The sequence below is a fragment of the Liolophura sinensis genome, chromosome 5 (assembly GCF_032854445.1).
Source record: "Liolophura sinensis isolate JHLJ2023 chromosome 5, CUHK_Ljap_v2, whole genome shotgun sequence".
NCBI lineage: Eukaryota > Metazoa > Mollusca > Polyplacophora > Chitonida > Chitonidae > Liolophura > Liolophura sinensis.
In genome coordinates, this window is record NC_088299.1 from 13,144,270 (window position 1) to 13,167,989 (window position 23,720).

A 23,720-nucleotide genomic window follows, 5' to 3' on the forward strand; every position below is an offset into this window, starting at 1 on the left:
ACAACCCACTTAATTTACCTTAAATATTAAAAGCTCCAGTGCATCAGAGATAATTTACCTACAGAAACGACAGCTATCATACCTTATCAAGATCAGTCTGCAAATCTCATCCATATTATTTTAATTAGAAATTTGTCCGTATTTTAAGATAGCCATACTATTTGTTTCTGTATAGTTCTGTTCGTGACGTAGGACGAATTGCAGCGTAAGATCAAACTGGAACCAGCCTGTGCCGGGGGGGGGGGGGGGTGTGAACAAGGCTTTAGACTCATTCGAACTGTTTGTTGTGTTATGTACTCTTGTCGCTTTATGATCAAAAGTACGATAGCCGGACTTCACTCAGTATGAAGGCTTGTACAATGAATCAGGCTACAAAAACATGCTAACCTGACTGTACACAATATCAATATGCGAAAACAGATACAAATGAGACCTGAGTAGTAGTTTTTTCATGTTGCTGACTGACCCATTTAAATGCGCTCGCCTTGAAGGCCCATCTCGTGTCAACAGACAAACAGATGTGTATATCATGGAATCTCTTTCAGCCTGATGGAACCAGGAAATCAAGCTGTATCTACTGGTCCAAGCTAATAAATGATTAATGAATAGCTGTGAGGCCAGTATACGGAAACTACATGTATACTATCCAAAAAAAGAAACGCATAGGTGTTTTGTTTTATTTTAAAATGAAATAAATACATTTTGTCTTCATTTCATGAGCAAAATGTGTTTTAATACTGTTAATAGTCACAGTTAGCACACATTTTATTCCTCAAAACATTTCTTGGTTGAAAATGTTGAGTTTGGAGGCCGTTTTTGGAAGAAGTAAAAAATACAGCACCACACTGCATCACGTGCAGTCTTACACGCCGAACTTACGCATGGAAAGCATGCAGTGTGTGACTATAAAACAGCAACTTCGGGCCGGAAATCGGCGTCTTTCAAGTGGTGTTTTCAAGCTGATTCAACATGCCACGTCTTGACACTGTCACAAGAAATATTGCCATTGGAAGACTTCAAGCTGGAGAGTCCCAATCGTCCATTTCTAGGCGTCTACACGTCAGCCAGAGCACGATTTCACGGCTTGCTGCCCGCTACAACAATACTGGGACAACAAATGACCGTCGGCGTTCAGGTCGACCACGTGTCACTACAGCAGCCCAAGATCGCTACATAAGGGTCCTCCATTTGCGTGACCGTTGTGCTACAGCTGAAAGCACAGCAGCCAGCATACCGGGACTGAGGAGGATATCAGGTCAGACAGTGCGGAACAGGCTGAGGGAACATGGACTGAGAGCCAGGAGGCCCTATGTTGGGATCGTGCTGCGTCCTCACCATAGCGCCAATCGCCTCCGATTGTGTAACAACGTGACTGCATGGAATCTACGCAACTGGCGACGCATTTGGTTCAGTGATGAGTCCAGATTCCTATTGCAGAGACGTGATGGTAGAAACTGGGTTTACAGACGTGCTCACGAACGTTATGCCCCTAACTGCGTACGCCAAGTGGACAGATTTGGTGGAGGGAGTGTGATGATGTGGGCAGCAATATCGTATACTGGTCGTACAAATCTTGTCCACGTTCAGGGAAATCTTACGGCCGTACGCTACCGAGACACCATCCTGCAGCCACACCTCTTACCTGTCATTGACGTTCAGCGGGAGTTGTTCCAGCAGGACAACGCCAGACCGCACACGGCCCGTGTCACAAGGGACTTCCTCGCCGAAAACAATGTAAATGTGCTACCCTGGCCGTCCCGTTCCCCGGATCTTAACCCAATTGAGCATCTGTGGGATGAACTTGATCGACGTCTACGCCAACGTCAACCTCAACCCTAAACGCTTCAAGAGCAAGTTGCATGTTTGCAGGAGGAGTGGCAGAACATTCTCCAGGCCTCTATCCAGCGTCTCATCCAGTCCATGACAAGGCGTGTCAGAACTGTTATTCGTGCCCGTGGTGGTCACAACAGATACTGACATTCCACTCAAGTAGGAGACTCATTGTGAGTGTCTTACCTCAAGTTGATGGCCTTGTTGTCTAGATATGGACCGTTCCTTAATCTGTGTAAAAAAATATTTGCAGAATAGCAATTCTTATTTAGTTATGCATAATTGAAAAGACTGCATCACCTCCGCAAAAAACCGGGTTATGCGTTTCTTTTTTTGGATAGTATACTTATTTTGTGCACGAATAATTCGTATGAAATTACTCCTCCGCTTATGAAATATGAGATGTCACTGCGCATGACTGAACAGTTATTCATCCTGAATTTTTATTTATTTGGGCAATACATTAGTAACTAAAGTTCAAGTATATACCAAACTACTAGGTGTAAAATGTGCAGCGATTTACTAATACATACGTTGTAAAACTAACACCAAATCTTTAGGGGAGATTAAAAGAGATAAGTTTGATTGACGTATAATTAAAGATGTACAGCATAGAGAATAAAATCAGAGCAGCAACGACAGGATGGTAGACATACAGCATAGAGTGAGTGAGTGAGTGAGTGCTTGGGGTTTAACGTCGTACTCAACAATTTTTCAGTCATATGACGACGAAGGAATCATTAGGGTGCACGTACGTGTAATGTGCCTCCTTGTTGCAGGACGGATTTCCACCGCACTTTTATTTAAAGCTGCTTCATTGAGACGACTTAACGAAGTCAAGTAAGCCTCCCCGCCCGAGCCATTATACTGATAGTGCAAGCAGTCGTGCTTTCATGCTGAACGCCAAGCGAGGAAGTTACAACTTCCTCTTTTAAAGTCTTAGGTGTGACTCGATCAAGGATTGATCCTGGATCTACCGGTCCCGAAGCGAAAGCTCTACCAACTGTGCTATCCGGGCCGGTCGTACAGCATAGAGAGTAAAATCAGAGCAGCGACGACGGTATGATAGACGTACTGACAGCATAGAGAGTAAAACCAGAGCAGTGACGACAGTGTGATAGACGTACTGACATCATAGAGAGTAAAACCAGAGCAGCGACGACAGTGTGATAACTGGCACAGGGTCACACGTAACCCGTGAAACAGGGTCTCAATTTACCTCAGTTACGGTTTTATTCTAATTGTTCATGTAAATGCACAGATATTAGCAAATTACACTTTCCCTAGCACCATAGATAAAGCAGAACTAGGTCAGAAAACGCAGTGGTATTAATTGCAATTTATAAGACCTCACTGGTGTGGAGTTACTGAAAATGCTGTGTGGTCATCACATTTAACATACAATGACACAAAGACTGACACAAGCATCCATCGCCACGAAATAGCCGAATTATATCGACGATGTGGGGTTAAGCACTAATCATAAATTTATTCATACAGAGGAAGCGTCCTGGAGAAAAATCGGCAGTGATATGTTGATATATGTTTTTTTTTTGTTTCGAAAGCTGTTGATTTGCCTCATTAATATTTATTGAAAAAAATATTCAGTTTTATCTGATTATCCCTAGTGCATGCACATTGTCATTTGTTAAGTACGTATTTGATAGCACTATCTTTTATTATGCTCTGTTTTGTCAGTATTGTTCATTGGGCAGGGTATTTTAAAGCGAAAGCAGGGGGAAGCGTCACTGTCTCATTCCTTTATTGCAATGTTTACTCAAATGAAATGCGGCAAATGAAAGAACCGGGAGAGGGTTCTAACCGAGTCGTGAACGGAATTTTTTCTTCAGTGACTAGGACGCACGAGGTGTGGATTCAAACTCGACCTCAGACAGGAAATTTGTACATGACAAGATGCAGTTTAACGGTATTTGAAGACGACCAATATGGTGTGCATGTCTATATGCCCCATACATGTGAAAAATTACGTGATTAAATAGTTTGACGTTTAACAAGCACCAATCAAATAAATATACAAGACAATATCTCCATGTTTGGAAAGCCTTTAATTTGTATATCCAATGAAGAAATAGGTGAAAAATAGCTGAATATGTTGTTCGACTGGCTAGTGAAACTTTCAATAATTGTAACAGTAATATAGACTATGTTCAATTAACTAGCAGTGAGAGCTCTGACGTAATAAATGCCATGTTACAAAATTACAAATTTTAATTTACAGCCATTTGCGTAGTGACGAAATCATTGTTTTATTTACACAAGATATGGAAGCAGCAGACGATGGTATAGATATACAGTTAGAGTGTCTCGTCTAAAGAATGCAATTGTCATCGAATGTTGAGACTTGATTATCGATCCCTGTGCAAACTACATCAGCATGGAGAATAACACAAGAGCAGAGGCGACAGAATGATATCATGGCCGCGTGTAAACGGTGAAACGCGGCTTCTTATGTTCTGTTTATGTAAAAGCTTTAAAAGTAGCAACTTACACGCACCGTAACGTCATGGCCTAGGAAGGATTGGGTAAAAAAATACAGTGATGTAAAATATAATTTGTTAAACGTCAGTCATTTAGAATTACTCAAAACGCTGAGTCATCATCACATTCAAAGGATACGTGAAAAGTCTCGATAAAATACAGAGCATGGCTTTAGGGGGAATAAAGAAACATATGGCAAAAGAATTGGACAAAAAATAATTTTCGACTAATAATTTATACAGATAGTGCATGCTGTGGGGTGGGACATCAGGAATTGTCAGCTCGAGAGAAGTGATATTCAACGTGGGCGATACCCGAGTTGAATACAACTTGTTGAGATTGTTGTACATACATTTTTTGCTGAGTATCATGTAACCGTCTCTCGACCAATGAAAACCGAGAATTACTCAATGAGGTATAATAATTTTAATAGCTCTTCTATTTCATGCATATATTTCACCGATGGTCGGAATATTCCTGTATAATGTCATTGATGAAATTCCGGGAAGGTGGGAGCAGCTTTGCACCCCGAATTCGGGTTCTCCTCCCGCCACCCCCCACCCCCCACCCCCACCCCACTTTACACACACACACCGCCTCCCGTACATGACAAGATCTACCAGGAACGTGCGGATGGTCGTGGGTTGTCTCCGAGTCCGGTTTCTTCTCACCATAATGCTGACTGCCGTTGTATAATTGAAATATTTTTGAGTAGTGAGTAAGAGTTTTAGTCAGATGTATACACAACCTGGAAATTAGACATGGTCTAATTTAATATTCCATCACCAAACCCTGCTGTGTGCCGGAATATTGAAAGTCTTTCGACGATGTTGTCAAGTGGTATCATTATTTTCTCCTTCCTTTGGACCGCCGCGTTATTATTTAACGCCAACCTTTTTAATTGCCATTACCCCAACAGTGGAGTGGTAGGTTACTGTTATAAAGGTGCACTGATATCCATGGCAACCTTGGATCATTTAGTCAGCACAACTTGAATGGCTGTCATGCAATCGCTACAAGCCTGTTGACACAAGATGATAGCCATTCAAAATACGCACAATACTGGACTCGGTTGCCGTGGACAGCAGTAGAACAATCAAATAAACACGTTCTATTCTGTGTATGAAGCCAGTTTTCTAGTCAAACTGTAGCAGTATCAGAGCTATTCTTTACTAACCTAGAGACTTCTGTCGATTGGACACTGGGTGAAAACTTGTAATTGTGGGGATTTTAATTATAAATGTGCGGACTGGGAAAAGTACTATCACGACAATGCACTAAAAATGAGGTTTACATGCATTATGCGTTTATGGGCAAAAAAACTCTTTTCCTCCTATTAACGAACCTACTCAGAGTACTCAAAATTATCCATGCTATTTGATATTCACTAACAATATTGACTATGTGATTAGTAATGATGTGGCCTTCGCACTCGTCAACGTTTACACCTGGGATTACATACATTTCCTAACAGTTATATTTATTCAGGAGCTTACCAGCTATGTCAGTGAGGGTGGAACTGATAGTGTGCTTTTAATCCCAGATATCATGGAAATGTTTTGTTACTTTTAAGCCGATACAGGTAATACGGGTAATAAAGAGGAGAAGGGGAGCTAGGTGCCAAGAAGAGAAAAGCTTCCCGTTTCAGCCGTTTTTTTTACGGCTTACCAACTAATCGCGTGACCAAACTGAACCAATCAACGCTTCATGTTGGAAAGTGATCATCATGAGGGATTTTCTATGGATTGCACAGAGGTAGAAATGCACAATGCTGCTTTTAATATTCAGCGTGTCAAAATAATTCAAATCGTTTTCCTCTGTGCTTTACGTGTTTTCATACCGTTTACATTTGCAAATCATCTCTGGCCCATTGTTTTTTTTTTAGTAAATGAATAATAAACGAGGAGAAGGGACAAAAAAACCGTGTATCTGAAAACAAAGAATATACTGCAAGTAGTAACTTAGTGACATCCGTAAAACTAATGATGTATGCTGTCCGGCTGTGTACCTGCTTCCGACAAAACACTTGTACTGATGAAAGCAAATATATACAAAGTGTGACCTCCTATATCTTTAAAAACATTGTCTTCAAAGAGAAGCGTACCTTTAAACCTGTCTTTTCTTTCCCTGAATGAATGATAAATCACGCATAATATTTCACGCATAAAAATATTCCGTTTCAAGAGGCATATGTTTAACAGATAACAATCAACAAACTTATAACAGTAAATAAAGGAGATGGTAGCTAGGCAGCAGACGAACGGCGAATACGTAGAAGCAGTCGTGTGTGGCATCAGCCTTTCATTGTCAGCTTTTTAACACACATTAATTATCCCTGATCTTTTGTCCTCATGGCAACTGTTATTTCTAATCTTTAGTCTTTGTGATGGTTACATTCTGTTGTGTTTTCATTTAGATTCCAGTTGATTTTGTATTTTTCTAACATATTTATGTGACACTGCGGTTTAAAATCTAAGAATGAATCCCCTTGGGACTTGATCTATCACGGGTGGAATTTTTTTTTTCCAATACTTTTGTGAATGAAACTCTAGGTAAGGTGAAAATGAAAAATATTAAGACAATACATTGCAACTGTCAGTAGAATATAACAAGAATAATATTTACAGACTATAAAGCCGTCGTTTCAGGTAGGTATAGCCTGAGGCTGCTTTTATAGGCAGACATGGACGCGCATTTTTATGTATTTATTTGATTAGAGTTTTTCGCCGTACTCAGGAATATTTCACTTATACGACGGCGGCCAGCATTATGATGGGAAGAAAGCGGACAGAGCCAGGGGGAAACCCAAGACAATTTCTATAAGTTGCTGACAAACCTTCCCACTTACGGCCGGAGAGGAAGCCAGCTTCAGCTGGACGAACTGATGGCTTCCGGGTGATTACGCTGCGCTAGCGCGCTAACCAACTGAGCCACGCAGGCCCACGCGTATTCTTTCAGAACATGAGATATCCGCGTGCCAGAAGATAGTAAAACTCGCTGACAATGTATCAGTCAATAACTTTTATTGTTTTCATACAACTGGGAATTCACGTTTGGCAAAAAAATTTTCTCTTAGCCCGCCCAAGTTTCCTAGTGCTCTCATGCTTCTCTCATTCTGTGTGCTGTCGGCAGCACAACAGCAACGCATCCATGAAAACGCGGGGAGCGTTGGTTGTCAATTCAAGAAAACTTGTTCGTAATGCTCTTCATTTCAAACATTAATATTTCCACTCGCCCTGCAAGCTCGCGAAAATGTTGATCATTTTGACGAAGTATGAGTTAGTATACCCACACAACACGCTGGTATAACTTATAGCCTTAGATGGAGGCCACTGACGAAAGTTTTGAATCCTTCGAATATCGACTGGAAATGTACAAGTCATAGATACATATGATAAAGACGATCTTATGCACTACTAAGGGAATAAGAAAACCATTTGTTCAGCAGAAAGAGGAAGTTCCGAACGGTAGTTTTCTCTTTCACAATTTACATGATTTTATAAGTACCCAGTGTAATGGGATCAGGCTCTAGCACTCCAGTACTTTTCACTTGCATGACTGCGGATCGGTAAATGAGTAGAGGAAATCGAAAGTCTTGGAGTAAACCTCCCTCCTCACCCTAAACCTCATAACTCTGTACCAAAAATCTGCACTGGAACTAGCGGGAGCTGGGCTTTGGCCTGCAACTTCTTTGTCACAGATCGAGCCAGCAAAGCGCAGTTGAACCAGATATGGCAAACCATTCTTTATTCGTGTCCAGTCTGTGTAGCCTGTTTTAATTCCTGCAGTTGCGATGACGATTTGTAGGCTAATTTGTATACCATAGTAGACATGTAATTTAAAACAGCGGCCATTCCCGCTTGGCCTGAAACGCCATTAAGCGAGAAAAGGTAGCCCATTTAGTACCTTATCTCCGTGTCTCAGCTTTACAAGTAGAAAAATTGAGTCTGGCTGTTATTGAACTGGAATAGAGCAGTTTAACTGTAGATCCCTTTTGACTAGGTGAATATTCTTGTCATCTGATAATTCCTGAAGGCATGCCTTCCGTCTACATTAATCCCAAAGGTGTCTGTTACAAAGGAAAGAGAGTCTGTAATTTCCGAAGCTGGAATTATTCCTTTGAGACTTCTTACTCATTTAATAGCCCAAGGCAATATACCAGTAGAGAAAATTACGGTTTACTTTATGCAAGGAGCTGGTGGCGTACAGGATTTCGTCGAGGTAGAGGCTTAAGAGACCCACATATCATACATCCTCGAGCTGTTTTGGGGATCAAATATCCCTTAAACTTAAACCTCTCGAGCTGTCTTTTCTTATCCATAATTCACCTGTCCCTTGATCTATTAAAATTTATTGAATGCCCCGACGCAGATGTCAGGATATCTATTCTGGCAGTCAGTGTCCATTACTATCGCAAGTATCAAGGCTTCAAAGATATTAATTATATGGACCCCATTATTTAACCTCAAGGTCACAACTACCTATACTTGTGTAAGAATCGTACAGACCTTGACACAAAGCCCGAAAAATTGCCCGGTTTATCCGTCGCAGAAATCGTACAGAAAAATAAAGCACGAAAAATTGCCAGTTTTACTTGTCACAGAAATCGCTCAAAGATCGGCATAAAGCACGAAATATTGCCAGTTACACGGTTAGCTTTTCCTAATGTAAAATCTCTGACAGTTCAAGATAAGATTAATTCAAAGACACCAGATTATTAATCGTGATACATTTCTTGAAAATGCTGCCCTGTTGGATTTCAAGCAAAAGAATTTAATGGTATAGTGTATTAATGGACTGTTTCATTGCTAGATTGGTGTTTAATGTCGTGGTCAAGGCTTTTTGACTTATATGAGAGTGGACCGGTTTATGGGTGGAAAATTCCTGAGTGCCCGGATTAAAATTCGGCCAAGAATTCCTTTCTCTGGATCAGTAACTACTTAAGGAAAGACAACATAAAATAAAGCCACTTCTAACGGCCATACCAGTAAAATCTCTATTAAAACTTTCTTCTGCGGCCGTACGTGCGAAGATCTGCAGCAACCTGCGAATGGTCGTGGGTTTCCCCCCGGCTCTGCCCGGTTTCCTCTATAATGCTGTGATGCAAACTGCCCTCGTATAAGTGAAATATTCTCGAGTGCAGGGTAAAACACCATTCAAATGAATACAACTTCCATACTACCTTTATGGACTATATTGACATGTGATGGGTGTCACCGATGACAGAACGGTGAGAAAAGCTGTTTTTAAGTATTGATGCACATTGCAAATTGAGCCTTGAATCACAACGATACAGTCAATTACTTAATGTTTTTTAAGCAGAATAGTGATTCGTTTGTAAGATACGTTTCTCGTGCAACCACTTTCCGCCATAAAAAAAGGGTCCAAATCTATGTACTCTTTTGCTCTAGCCTGTGGTAGGATATGTTTTTCGGATTATGTGTGCTCATAAAACGCTTACGTAGTAGACATGCACAAACACGGCGGCGTTAAAAAAAATGTGTTCTTTGGAAGCTCTTTGTGTATCACTTCAGTCTACCAAAGAGACACTCATCACATCTCGAACGTCAACGACCATAGACACAAGCTGTATACTAAAGTACACAGTACCTTAAATTGACGATGTCTTGCAACCAGCGGGCGCCACACTTTTCAATAAGAGTCGCAGCTGAGGAACTGCGTATTGGCCCATGACATTAAATGACGCAGATGCATGGGTTGGCATACTATATAACGAGACTTATATGTGCCAATTCCTCGTCATGTCTTATGTGGTTATTATCTTTTGTTTTTCAGTATGGAATCAGCGGGTCATTTTGGTACGCGGCTGGAGCAACCATTCAAATCCTGCTATTTGCCATGCTATCCGTTCAGCTGAAGATCCGAGCCCCTGGAGCGAAAACCTTCCTACAAGTGATCAAGGCTCGTTTTGGTCTGAAAACTCACAGCGTATTCTGTGTCTTCGCACTGCTAACTAACATCATCGTGACAGCCATGTTGATGCTGGGTGAGTACCACCAAGGGGCTCTCCATTATTCGAACATATTATTAACTGGCAATCTGGATAGATGACACCATTTATTCTGTAATATACATGTAGGCGGTGATAACGGTATTAATTTTCTTAAAGATACTACAGAAAAGGTTTCTTTTAGTTTTTCTGTATTTTGACAATTATTTTTCTTAAGTTATTTGATCCTAAGTTATTGTAAGTAAAATAATCGTATTTAAATTTTCCAGGGGCCATTTGTTCAAAAGTATTTTTAAAGCTTTAAAAGTCATGCTTTTGTCTTACTTCCAGTCTCGTGTTGCTCCAGAACTGAACGTTGTTATCGAATGTTGTCTTGTAATTATAGAACGGGAGCATCCTTTATAACTGACGGCTGGTACACGGATGCCTGCATAGTCTGCACACGACGATGGCGTCATTAATCCGCTATCTCACTCAGTTGAGTAGATAGACTTGTGATCTCGATAGCCTTTGGGAAAGAAAACCATGGCAGAGATCTGATCAGAGTTAATGAGATGCCGTCTGTACAGGGGAGCTCCTGTACACACTGCGAATTAGGTTTGTCACGTCAGATGTTGCCACTTCAAAGGCAGCATGTGTGCTTTATTTCGTATAACTGATTCGGTCTACGACATCGTGAGCATTATTGAGAATAAACGCCTGTATTTACGTAGATTCAGTATGTAGGACTACACTGTAATTGAGTTTATAAACTCAGTCTTCCGTCTTCATTCCCTATTGCTTTACAGGAGGCAAATCAAGGCATTTTATGGACTGTTGCGCTTTGCAGAATTCTCGCTTAGACGGCATAGTGCTACCTCAGACAGTTAAAGCCCCGGCTTAGATAGAAAAGCCCTCGCTCGGGTGTCTAATGCGCTCACTGGTCTAAACTGCACGTCCTTGTCCAAAGGCGTCGCATGTTAGAATCTTACATTCCTTCAGTCTTACTTTCTGTTTGTTGCCAGGTGGAGCTGCTGTATTGACAAGTCTGGTGCGAGGCCTCAGCGTGGAGTATGCCACAGCCCTTGTGATGACAGTCATCGGAGCTTACACGCTGATAGGTGGTCTTGGCGCCACATTTTACGTGTCCTATTTCAATACGGCCATAATATACATTGCGATGTTGATATTTATGATGGCAGTCTATCACAACGCTGAGAACCCAAACAACCCTTTAGGTAAGTCTAAAAGCAAACTTCACCAATGAGATCGCAGGTAAATCAAACTCCCTACCTTGGCTGCATCTCCAATGATGTCTGCCTGGTACCTGGTGAAAGGTGATGATTTACACCAGGCACTCCGGTTTCCTCCACCCATAGAATTAACTGCCGCCGTGTAAGTGACCAATTCTGGTTAAGTGAGAAAGTGAAAACATGCTAAGTCAGTGCATCTTGCAACAAAGCAAAATGTACTATTGCGTTTGTAGCGTAAAATAAAGTTCCCAAGGAAACCCTTGGATAACAAGAGAGATAAACCCGGGAAAAGGGCCTTTGAGAGCTACGGGAGCAGCTATTCCGTGAATCACCACTGGACTAGAATTCTCTAATACTCTTCGTAAAGCAAATGTATTAAACTTGTCCATATATACTCAAACAGATAAGAGCCGTACTGAGCTATCATCTTGAGGATTTTAATCCGGAAAAAGTCTGCTTGACCAAATATATGTTTATTTATTTATTTATTGGATTGGTGTTTTACGCCATACTCAAGAATATTTCACTTATGCGACGGTGGCCAGCATTATGGTGGGAGGAAACAGGGCAGAGCCTGGAAGAAACTCGGGACCATCCGTAGGTTGCTGGAAGACCTTCCCACTTGCAGCCAGAGAGGAATTTCCCAAATATAAGACATCAAAAGAACCGTATATACTTACCGATACATATTTTCTTAAAATCATGATTGTGACATTTTTACTCCGTTTTCCTCCAACAGCAAAGAAGCCGTTGCACTTGAATAATAATAATGCGAAATTCTTACTCTTCCACTGCACCATAGCGATTATTCAAATGCGTGTTCCTAATGAGCATGAAGTACATATGCAATTAGATGTAGCCTCATTTGCAGTGAAATGTAGATTCAAACACTCATGGGTCTTAACTGGCGGAGTTATCTAATGGGGTCTTCCTAAAGTCCACATTATCTTTTGACCAGTGTTCATGTGTGATCGAATCCAGCTCACGAAGACGTATCTATACAGTTTGGCATCTGTTGAGCTGCGCTGTATTTTTCCTGTGGGCTCTGTTTAGGGTTTTCCTTTAAATTTTGTCACCATCATAAAAGTGAAATATTCTGGAAAACTTACAAAAATATCAGTCTAGTACAGAGATAAAAGACTCATTATTGAACTCAGGGATTCCACAACAACTTTGGCGGCATCGGTCCGTGTAACCACATGTTATTGTTCCAACATTTCTCTTGTTCACAGGTTCCATTGACAAAGTCTACAATCTTGTCAGTTGTAGCGAAGGTCCAGCATCAAACCAAGAGCGGAGTTTTCTGACCATCCTTTCCAATTCCGGCCTTATTTTTGGAATGATCAACATAGTCGGTCAGTTTCAATGATTCAGCGTTTAACAACTATTCTCTGGATATATACCTACATTTATATGTAGACGTTGATGTCGGCATTGATTGTTTATCTACATATACATGTGGCGATCAAGACAATATCCCTTATGTGAAAACGATTAGGTTGGTGGGTGGAAAAATCAAAGTACTTGAAAGTGACACACTTTCGACACACCATTTGTGCATGAAATATTAAGTGAATTCAGTCTAATTTAGCAGAAAAAACAAATCTATATCATCAGTTGCAATATACCACTTCAGTCATCAAGACACTGTGATTTGAATGCAAATAATCTACTCCAAAGGAGACAAACTTATCAGTTTTTGAAGAATCGATGGAATGTCGCCTGTTGATGTGGAAAGATAAATTTGTTAATGATGAGAAGTGCCTGCTTTAATAATGAATGACATCTATCTTGATGATGAAAGACAGCTCTCTTGGTGATGACAGATGCCAGTTTTAATGATGAAAGACACCTCTGGTAATGATGAAAGACACGTCTGCTTATCATGAAATACACCTCTGAAAAAACACACGTCGCTAAACATCATTTCCGTCAAACCGGCTTTATGGAATAGATATGTATTTTAGTTCATAAATTGTATTTCAGTACTCCGTGGCACAAAGTAACTTTGAATTGCGCACTTTGACATTAAAGTAGCTACACGGCACTCAATAACTCAGTCATCTATATAACGTTGTCCTCGCCCCAGGAGATCGACCTTGAACATTAAGAACAGAAGCTCAAATCTAGCTTCATCTGGTTCAAATGGGGCTTTAAGTCAGGAGTGTTATCAGGTAGATGTCAGGTTTATAGGCGGTGGTTGACTCCCGGACACCAAAATCGCTTCAACCCCTTAAATTTGTTCGCTGCCATATAGGAGACAAATTTTTGAATTTAGCAACAAAGACCAATCAAATAATTTTTAAAAACAAATAGAACTGCCTGCAGTTTCACGGCGTCCAAGCAGTCAGGACGAATGATTTTCAGCTTTTGATTCACTGCAGAGGAGATTTTATGCAGGTATTTTTTTAGATACAAACAAGCGAATTGTACATTAGGCTAGTAACTGATGTGGTGATATGTTTTACATTCAGGTAACTTCGGCACTGTGTTTGTTGATCAGTCGTACTGGCAGAGCAGTGTGGCGGCCAAACCTAAAGAAGGGGTCTGGGGTTTCCTCAGCGGTGGCATAGCCTGGTTTGCCGTCCCCTTCTCCCTGGCTACCACGATGGGGCTAGCTTACATCGCCCTCAGCACACGTCAAGGGTCACCTCTCTTGACCGCAGATCAGGTTGACTCAGGTAAAGACGTTACACATGGATCTTCTTAAACCAGTTTACCGACTGGAATTTAAAAGTTTGTCTAATAAATTAAGAACGATCTTTCGATCATTGTTTTCTCTAACAAGCTTTCAGTTCTCATGTCTGGGATTTTTTTCAAACAAGAGCGCATAAACTGGTCTCACAGCAAAATAACCAACGTATGTGTCCAAAAGAGTACATCAGGCTTATTGTTGTTCATCAAAACACTCTCAACCTGATCAGAGCAGTCTGTTGTTTGCTTGACATCCGGTTAGTTTCAAAGTCAAAATTCAAATTCCCTAAAGTTTATATGCAATAGATTATTTACCTAATTTATTTATTTGATCATATTTATGCACACAAAAGAAATAAATTTTTATAAGATGTATTAGTTGCCTTAAAGTAAAAGCAGTGGAAAGAAGCTTGTGATTTCAAGTAATTTCATATCATTAATCTGACCAAAACGAGTCTTCTTCAGGATTGGTGCCATGTGTAGTTGCGCAACAGCTCCTGGGAAAACAAGGGGAACTACTCATGATGTTCATGATACTCATGGCGATCACTTCAACGGGCGCCGCAGAAGTCGTTGCGGTGACGTCAATACTAGTGTATGATATCTACCAGATTCACCTTAGGGTATGTTCTGCAATTCTTTCCATCATCATCACCACTCGACCTCAATTCAGAAACACAGTGTGAGAAATTTATTTGTATTTATAACACATTCATGATTTTGGTCATGCATTTTACTTCGGCTCGCCATTGTAAAGTGCCTGACCGACAGTTCACTGCGCGCACTCGGCACTCAGTTCAATGACTATTATCTGCACTTGAATCTAAAACAATGTGTTGTAATCCAACTGCGGGACTTTCGTGGCCTGGTGGTTATCTTAATAGCGTAGAGCAAGTACCCAGGAGCCTCTCACCAATGCGGTGAAATCAAGTCCAGCTCATGTTTGGTTAATGTCCTGTTGTACTTCCTACGTTTTGGCTGTGCACAGTCTAGATAAAACAAGCGCGAATAGCTACGAAAAGTCGATCTCCACTTGCCGAGGGTCGTCCCTGAATAAATTGCCAATGTTGTCAGGTAGGATATAAAAACCCCGACTGATAAACCAACAAACATACAGACGGATCAAGAGATTGACCAACAAACCGACAAACTTACAGACAGATCAACACATTAACCGACAAACATACAGACACATCAACACACTGACCGACAAACATACAGACAGATCAACATATTAGCCGACAAACCGACAAACTTACAGACAGATCAACAGAATGACCAACAAACCGACAAACATACAGATTAACAGATTGACCGATAAACCGACAAGCGTACAAACACATCAACACATTGACCGACAAACATACAGACAGATCAACAGATTGACAGACAAACATACAAACAGATCAACACATTGACCGACAAACTGACAAGCATACAGACAGATCAAAAGATTGACCGACAAACCGACAAACATACAGACAGATTAACACACTGACCGACAAACCGACAAACTTACAAACAGCTGGACTTACAAAGCTGCCCATAAAAAGAAATTCTTTAGCAGACATTTTGACACATTTCACTGAAAGTGAAACTTTTTATAAACGCGTATATGGACTGACCTTTGGTAGATCCATGGTACGTAAGCATATCATTGTTCATTTTTGCAGCCTTATCGTCACGTGACAGACGCAAATGGGTGCATTTTGTGCGGCAAAGCACGTGGTCGGATGGCCAACCCACGTGACAAATGTGAATGCGTCAGTATGACATACTGTGGCGACTGCGCCTCGGACGACAAGTGAGTTTTATCAAGAGATGGGGAAGAAATGCTGGATTAAACATTACCTCAATCTGATAATTTCACGTGTTCTAAGCGTGCACATTAAGCGTGGACATAGAAAGGGAATACTACAGCTTAAATGCATCCCATGGTAAAATAAACAGGATAGCAAAAACTATACTATACTATAATCAAACTACTCGAAAAATAAGAAACATCGAATGAAAAATTAAGAATGCGATGAATGGCTAAGTAAGGAAAAAAACCAATCTCAAAACGAAGCTAACGGTGGTCCTTAAAATGGTAAAATATTTTAGGACCACCAGTGCCACTTATTCCTGTCGGAAAGCCTTGAGCTATACTTGAACATGTGATCAGGAACCCGTAAAACTCCTTTCCGCTTTAAAGGGATACCGAATTTTTGGCTGAGCGTGGAGATAAGGATTCCCGGGTTAAACCCTGTATCTTTGGTCAGGCTTCAATAAATCTGCCATGCCTACGCGGTATAGCCTGTACTTGTCTGTCTCTGACACCAACCAATTACAAACGATCCTTTATCCAATTTAAAAAATCAGTCCAATTCCATGTACCCTTTTATTATATCACGCAGCACTTAATGTTTCCTCATAACATATTGTGTAGTACACAAGCACCGCAACGTTAGGCCAGAAAACTGTGTATTTTGGCTAAGGTGTGGAATACTTTGAGTACCGCGTCCGTTACCCATTACTTTCCAGCAGGCGACCCTCTTAATGAATTTTTTCCTAATATTTCAGTCACATTGTAGAGAACTACCTTAATTCTTCTAATTTTTGGCGGGGGCGGTAGATCCGGGGTCAATCCTGGGTCGAGTCACACCTAAGACCTTAAAAGAAGAAGTTCTGAAGATAGTGCATAGGCCGGTTGACCCATATCAGTATAATGGCTCGGGCGGGGCGACTTACTTGCCTTCGTTAAGGCGTCTCAGTTAAGCAGCACTATATAAAAGAGCGGTGGAAATCCGTCCTGCAACAAGGAGGCACATTACATGCACTGTAAGGATTCCTTCGTCGTCAAATGACTGAAAAATTGTTAAGAACGACGTTAAACCCCAAGCACTCACTCACTCACTCTATTTTTGGGACACCTGGTCTGTTCTTTTTAGCCAATATACAGGTACTTTTTGCAGGAATATTTACTTTCTTTTTTTTTCATATGGTTAGTCCATCTTATGAGCAACATATTCACTTGTCCAAAAAAATGAGAGATAGATGTAATTCTTTGCTTTCAGCACTACTAATATCTGTCCTAAAATTTAGAAAAACTATGGTATATGAGAACAATGGCAACAATACAGAGTTTTTCCAGTCTTGAAACCAGATTTACGAATTATGTTGCAGCACGCGTGAGATCTGCAAGAGGGCAGTGAAGCCTGACTTCCGGTGTAAGGTGCACGGCCCGTACAGGCTGTATGCTGTTTACCTCGGTCGACTGAAGAGCTGGGGGCTCCTCTGGTCAACCCTGGCCATATTTCCACTCACCATGATACTCAACATGATGCAGGTTAGTTTACGTGCCTCAATTATTTTACCAATCAGAAAGCTTCAGATGGCATCTGAAGTAATCTGTCCATTTAGTCTTGCTATTCAGGAAAATATTCTTGAAATATTGTTAACTTTTGGAAAGGATCATTCCACTCCGTTAAGTATGCCTAGACATCAAATGGAGTGGGTTGGGGAGGGGAGAGGGACAGGGTAGAGGGATTGGGTGGAGAGCCTGAAAATGTGTATGCTAACGATTTTGTAAGCTAATTTCACGTCCATTTGCAAGCCTATAGGCAGGAAAACCTTCCTAGGCTGCGTATATGCGCATACTGCACGACAGGCATACTGCTGTGCACTTTGGACAAAGAGGAATGAAGAAGTACTGTAAAATACAAGACCCTCAGTTAGGTTCACGGAATTGATTTACCATCCACTCATTTTCGCTATACTATACATCATATTGCTGTCTATTAGATTGACGATGTTGTACTTTTACAGCACTGCGCCTATGTAACTACATGTACCTGGGTTCATACGTGAAATGATCTGCAGCCCAGATTGCCAGCAAATTTTAATCTTTCAGATAATTCTTTTCCTCTCACAGCTGAGTCTGGGTTGGGTGTACCTATTCATGGGCGTGCTGATTGGTTCAGCCGTCATGCCAATCACCCTGGCGATGTTTTGGGGACGAATGAACAGCTATGGTATGATGAGTGGTGCTATAGGGGGCTCTGTATGTTCTCTCAGCACGTGGTTAATCATGGCTTCAACATTGGATGGTGGATTGTCACTGTTCCTGGTAAACACAGGTAATTATAGAACAAGAAACAATAAACGACCTAGTGCCTCAAGTTGTGTTTGACTTTCAAGGAAAGTTATATTTACACAACTCGTGGTTCTGTTATACATGGTTCTTAAAACACAGAACAGCTTCATTTATAACTGATTAGTGTATATAAAAGCTGTTGTCAATATCGCAGTCATCTTGTGGCGAATCACTGAATCGCGTGTATATAACCGACGATGTCATGTATGAATTGCATTGGACTGGTTTTATTTGATCTGATTTGATTTGATTAGTTCATTTACGCGGTACTCAAGAATATTTCATTTATACGACGGCAGGCAGCATTATGGTGGAAGGTGAGTGGACAGAGCTTAGGGGAAACCCACTACTGCACTGGTTAGTATCAAACGACATAATAACTTTATTGGTCTCGAGAATAACAAAATTCTTGATAAAAATGACGGTGCTGTAGATTGTTACTAACAATATGGCTACATACCAAAACGTCTTACGAAAGTCGAAGGATTATTTCAGATACTGGTTTTCTCCACCTGTAACCTAAACTGACGTTTTATTTTAGTATGATGTAAACTTTTTTGTGTGGTAATAAGGATTGGCGTTCTTACAGGTAATGAGATACCAATGCTTTATGGGAATCTGGTGGCCATTTTGTCCGGAGGATTTATATCCATTGTGGTAAGCCTAATTACGAACCGGAACTACATTCCTGAGGCGGAGAGTGAGATATGGGAGAGCACTCGTGACATCGACAACCCTCTCAGCCCATGGACAGAGATGTACGCTAGGTGAGTCTTCACTAAAACCTTACATGTACCTACAAAAAAAAGCTTTTTCTAAAATTGGAAAAATCAGGTCCTTACGGAAGAAGACGACCAGCGCTAAAACTTCCACGTCCATAAGCACGACTACTGCCACTACAATTTCGAATTCCCAAAGCATTATTATTTAACGCTATAACCTGGTAATACCATGATCACTTCCAGCACAAATATCACTGCCACTAAATATTATAAATGATATATATCTAACTACTTGTACATTTGTAGGTCCTACTTCAACCGCCATTTTCACTGCTCTCGCAACTTCTACAGCTGCTATTCTACGAGTATTTCTATAGTTCCTTTATGTATTTCTACTGTTACTATAATTGCACAAGTGTACTAGTTTCCAGTACTAGTTTGTTGTTACTTTCGTGGGTTTTTCCGATAAAATCATTAAAGTTTGTATTTTCCTTTCCGTTTTTTTAACTAAACTTAGTTGTACAATAACTTACCCAGAATTTACGTTGTCAAGTAAAATTTGACCTTGTAACGGGGCGTGCAACCTGAAACTCATCCTGAATAAAAGCCCCGGTTGAAGCCACGAGACCCAGGTTCGAACCTATGACACCACTGGTCGGGAACGCTTCAGCGGATACCAGCAAAAGGCTTTAGGCGAAAGGGCTAGTGAAAGCCTTGTATCATTTTAATATTAAATATCTATGCATGGAGACAAATATTCGTATAACAGCCGTAAGATACATGTATTACTACATAGACGTTGTCTTAGCAGTATTCCTGTTGTTCACTTTTAGAGAACTGAACTTGACTGGTGTTCAAAAGATTGACAATCGGCCATCCTTATCTGAAGTACACAAGACTTTCCGCGTGGCGAGGTTGGTGGCGACAGCAGGTGCCATATCTCTGACAGTTATATTGGTGATCATATGGCCTCTGATCTTAGTGGCCCTTCAAGTCATGGATCGCCAGACGTTCACGGGATGGGTGAGATCTTGCTTACATCCATGTACTCCTCCACATTGCATGCGCAGTTCATCAAGCTATACAGAAACAATGGTTGAGAACAATTTTCTCTGACGTCATTTCTGGTCTTGATGTACATGATTTCTGGGTAAAACATAAATTCTGATGGCAGCCATGTATACCCAGTATAGAGAACGCTCCATGCGCTAAAGACTGGAATGTGATGAATCCTCTTATACGTCTGTGTGTTTTTATTGATTTGTGTAAGTCACATTTGCATTTCAGGCTGCGTACCACTACACTCGCCATAAGTACAGCCGTGATCAAATCAGCTCATAGTCACAGTCAGCTGCTTTCGACGGCGAGTGAAACGGCAAGAATTTAAATTAACACTTTCCACTATTTTCATTTTTTTCCTGCGAATGAGAATACGATATAAGCCTACAATACAGAGTTACAATGAACTGGATATTTGATGTAGTGCACAGGCTGAAGCCAGGTTAAATGATGGGCCACCAAGTGGAGACTGGCAAAACTCTACAACTGATGTTCCATTTCTTAATATGTTAACGTTTGTCCCTAAATCTGCGAGCCCCTAAATCGCTGGACCTGACAATCCTCGTGCCTAGAGACAACTCCAGCTGATCGGGGTCAAATTCAACCAGTCAGAAGCCGGAACTTTCCACTACTTTTGCGCAATGTGCATCCGCCTATATTTTCTGACAAACACCCAAATTTATTCATAAAATGAAACTTTGAAACCTCTGCTACAAAACCATTCCACCCAACAAGCAGAAAACGAAAGCAAAAACAGTTTAAAGGAACAAAGGAAAATATATCTAAAAATAGGTGGGGATAAGGAAGCGATAATTGTTGTGTGTAGCCAATCATACACCTTGTAGCGCACTCGTCGCTCTCTAACATTCGATTTGCGTCACTGACACCACTAGCAAATTATCCTGTACAGAAATCTTGAACAACGCCGAGATCATTGGGGTCACGGTGATGAGGTTGGAGGTGATGTCAGAAAAATGACGCAATCCGTCTCAACCTTTGTTTCTAATAATACGTTATACACATGCATTCTCTGTGTCTTAACTATGTACAAACAACATGGTCCTAACCAAAACCTGGAACAGTTTTATTGATGAATGCTGATTAAATAGTTCCTCGCGAGGACACAAGTGGTGAGGCTAATCCTGTACAAGTCTGCGTGCATCTCGCGAGGTGTATAGGTCAAGCTGATCTATTGGTGACAGTGATGTAAGATGAGTGTAAATAGTAGCACATGCGCTGTAAGGAGTATGATAGCCAATTAACACCCAGCTCCTGTGTTCTACCAGATTTCGTGATATTTCCACCGAAAAAAAAAGGCGGCTGTCTGAAATGCGAATTTAGGTTATGAAATGCTTGAGCTTGTAGGAATTGTAGATAATGTTAATATTTTAAAATAAAAAGGTACAATGCAGACAGTAAAATCAGAGTAACGACGGTAGTGCGATTGTTGGTAAATGTTTACACAAAACCGATGGGCATTGGCCTCCTGGATGTTGTCGATCTTATTGTTTCTGTCCCTCCTGTAGCATGGCGTGAAATATAGGATCAAATCAGGGGAAGTAACTCGCATAGCTTTCCTGACGATGCTAACATACGTGAGCCAGTGGAATGACTGCAGGGATATGAATGTCGGGATTAAATCTGAGAGAAAAGTAAAAATGTTTTTTCATTTATCGAAGTAATCAAGCGATCTCTGAAACCAGAGATTCTCTGCCAAGTTTTTGTTGCAAGGTAAATGGTAGACCCGCCATAATTTTGGAGTTCATGTTGCGTTCGGTTTAGAAGCCTATGCCAGTATTTATTTACTTATTTGATTGGTGTTTTATGCCATACTCAAGAATATTTCACTTATACGACGGCGGCCAGCATTATGGTGGGTGGAAACCGAGCACATCCCAGGGGTAAATCCATGGCCATCCGCAGGTTGCCGAAGACCTTCTCACTTACGGCCGGAGAGAAAGCCATCATGAGCTGGACTTGAACTCACAGCGACCGCATTGGTGAGAGGCTGCTGGGTCATTACGCTGCGCTAGCGCGCTAACCACGGGGCCACGGAGGCCCCGACTATGACACTATGACAGTAAAGTCCGTTTCCGTTGCCTTTATAAGCGACGTCATTCTATATTCACAAGCGTATATATATATATGTATATATATATATACACATATACAAGCGTATGTGTGTTCATTAATCGGAGAATATCATCTGAAGTGAAAAGCTGGAGCAATCAAACATAGACTATATTTGTACACCGGAATAATACCATGTTACTTACAATAAATACGCTGTTGTGACGAGTATGGCGAACTATTATTGTTCGGTGAACTGTCGTTTATTTACAGTTGATCCTGGGTGCAAAATTTTCAAAGCTCATTTAGTTATATTGATTGAGATTGATTTTACATTTTATATTTGTTTATTTCCACTCCTTTTCTTTGACTGATCTAGCGTTGTTAGCCCACATTCCCGTGGACACGTTCAAGGCTTTAAATACATCCATACTAAGCCGAGAACTGCTATATTGTGTCGGTAAAGCCAGGGCGAAAAGTAGGTTTTATTAAAGTTGGTGTATTTTAGGTGAATAATAGCCGATATCAACGACAGCTGGCTGTTTGAAACCTCCGTTGAGTACGAACAACATTATAAGCTTTGAGATTACAACAATGCCAGATCAGTATAAGGAAATGTGCTTTAGTTTTTCGGAACTACCTAGTCACTAAAAGAGTCAAGAAAACACAGAGAACTGTTGATAATAATTAAATTTTGTGTTCCAAATAGGTAAACCTGACGGAAGTCTTTGGATTCCTTGCTACGCTCTTTATCGTGATCATGCCGCTAGTGAGTGAAGGCTTAGAAATCCGTCGAGCCCTGAACGAAATCAAGCCTATGCCAAGCGTATCAAGACCAAAGAGTTCTGTCCCCAGAGAACAACCAATTACCGTGCAGTCAGAAGTCCCAGAAGCATCCAAAACGAAACACACAGAGTTAACCACGTCGTCAGTTCAACTCGAAGCGGACACTACGCAGTCATGACGTCACCGTGTCATCATTTCACCTCCATCCGCGTACTACGTAGTCATGACTTCACGAGAATTGGTTACATCACCAGTATGACTCGATCCGGATGCTACATAGCAATGACATTAACAAAATTTGCTACGTCATCAGTTCGTCTAGATCAGGATGCAAAACAGATGTGATATCACAGGATCCGGATACTACGTAGTCATGACATTACGCGACGACCACGTCATTCGTACATCTCGATCAAACATGACCGAGGAGGAAACAGAAGCTGTCAAACTGTGTTCAGTTTTGTGATAATTGGTTGGGACAAGAACGCATGAATGTATGAATTCATGCTTGAGGATTAACAACGTAAATAATAAGTTTTCAGTCATATGACGACGGGGAGTCATTAGCTATGTTTGAAGTTTTTTGTATGACCTGAGCCGGGTTTGATCCTGGGTCTCCCGGCTTCGAGGCGAACGCTCTAAGCCACCGAAATGGTTAAGGAACGAAAACGAATATGTATGTTCTACTGCCATGTTTGTGCGTGACAAGGTTCACAGGAATC

The 23,720-nt window shown here is 41.0% G+C and overlaps 1 protein-coding gene across 1 annotated transcript in view; it reads left to right on the plus strand.

Moving 5' to 3' along the window:
• The window catches only part of LOC135465474 (uncharacterized), a 43,647-nt gene extending 20,471 nt beyond the window's left edge, over window positions 1-23,176 (plus strand). The window contains exons 3-13 of the mRNA XM_064742715.1: window positions 10,126-10,336; window positions 11,305-11,517; window positions 12,765-12,887; window positions 14,007-14,213; window positions 14,692-14,849; window positions 15,900-16,030; window positions 17,392-17,554; window positions 18,140-18,344; window positions 18,951-19,128; window positions 19,917-20,106; window positions 22,922-23,176. Of these exons, the coding sequence (XP_064598785.1) occupies window positions 10,126-10,336; window positions 11,305-11,517; window positions 12,765-12,887; window positions 14,007-14,213; window positions 14,692-14,849; window positions 15,900-16,030; window positions 17,392-17,554; window positions 18,140-18,344; window positions 18,951-19,128; window positions 19,917-20,106; window positions 22,922-23,176 (2,034 nt within the window). The remainder of the gene's footprint in view (window positions 1-10,125; window positions 10,337-11,304; window positions 11,518-12,764; window positions 12,888-14,006; window positions 14,214-14,691; window positions 14,850-15,899; window positions 16,031-17,391; window positions 17,555-18,139; window positions 18,345-18,950; window positions 19,129-19,916; window positions 20,107-22,921) is intronic.
• The last annotated feature ends 544 nt before the right edge of the window (window positions 23,177-23,720 follow it).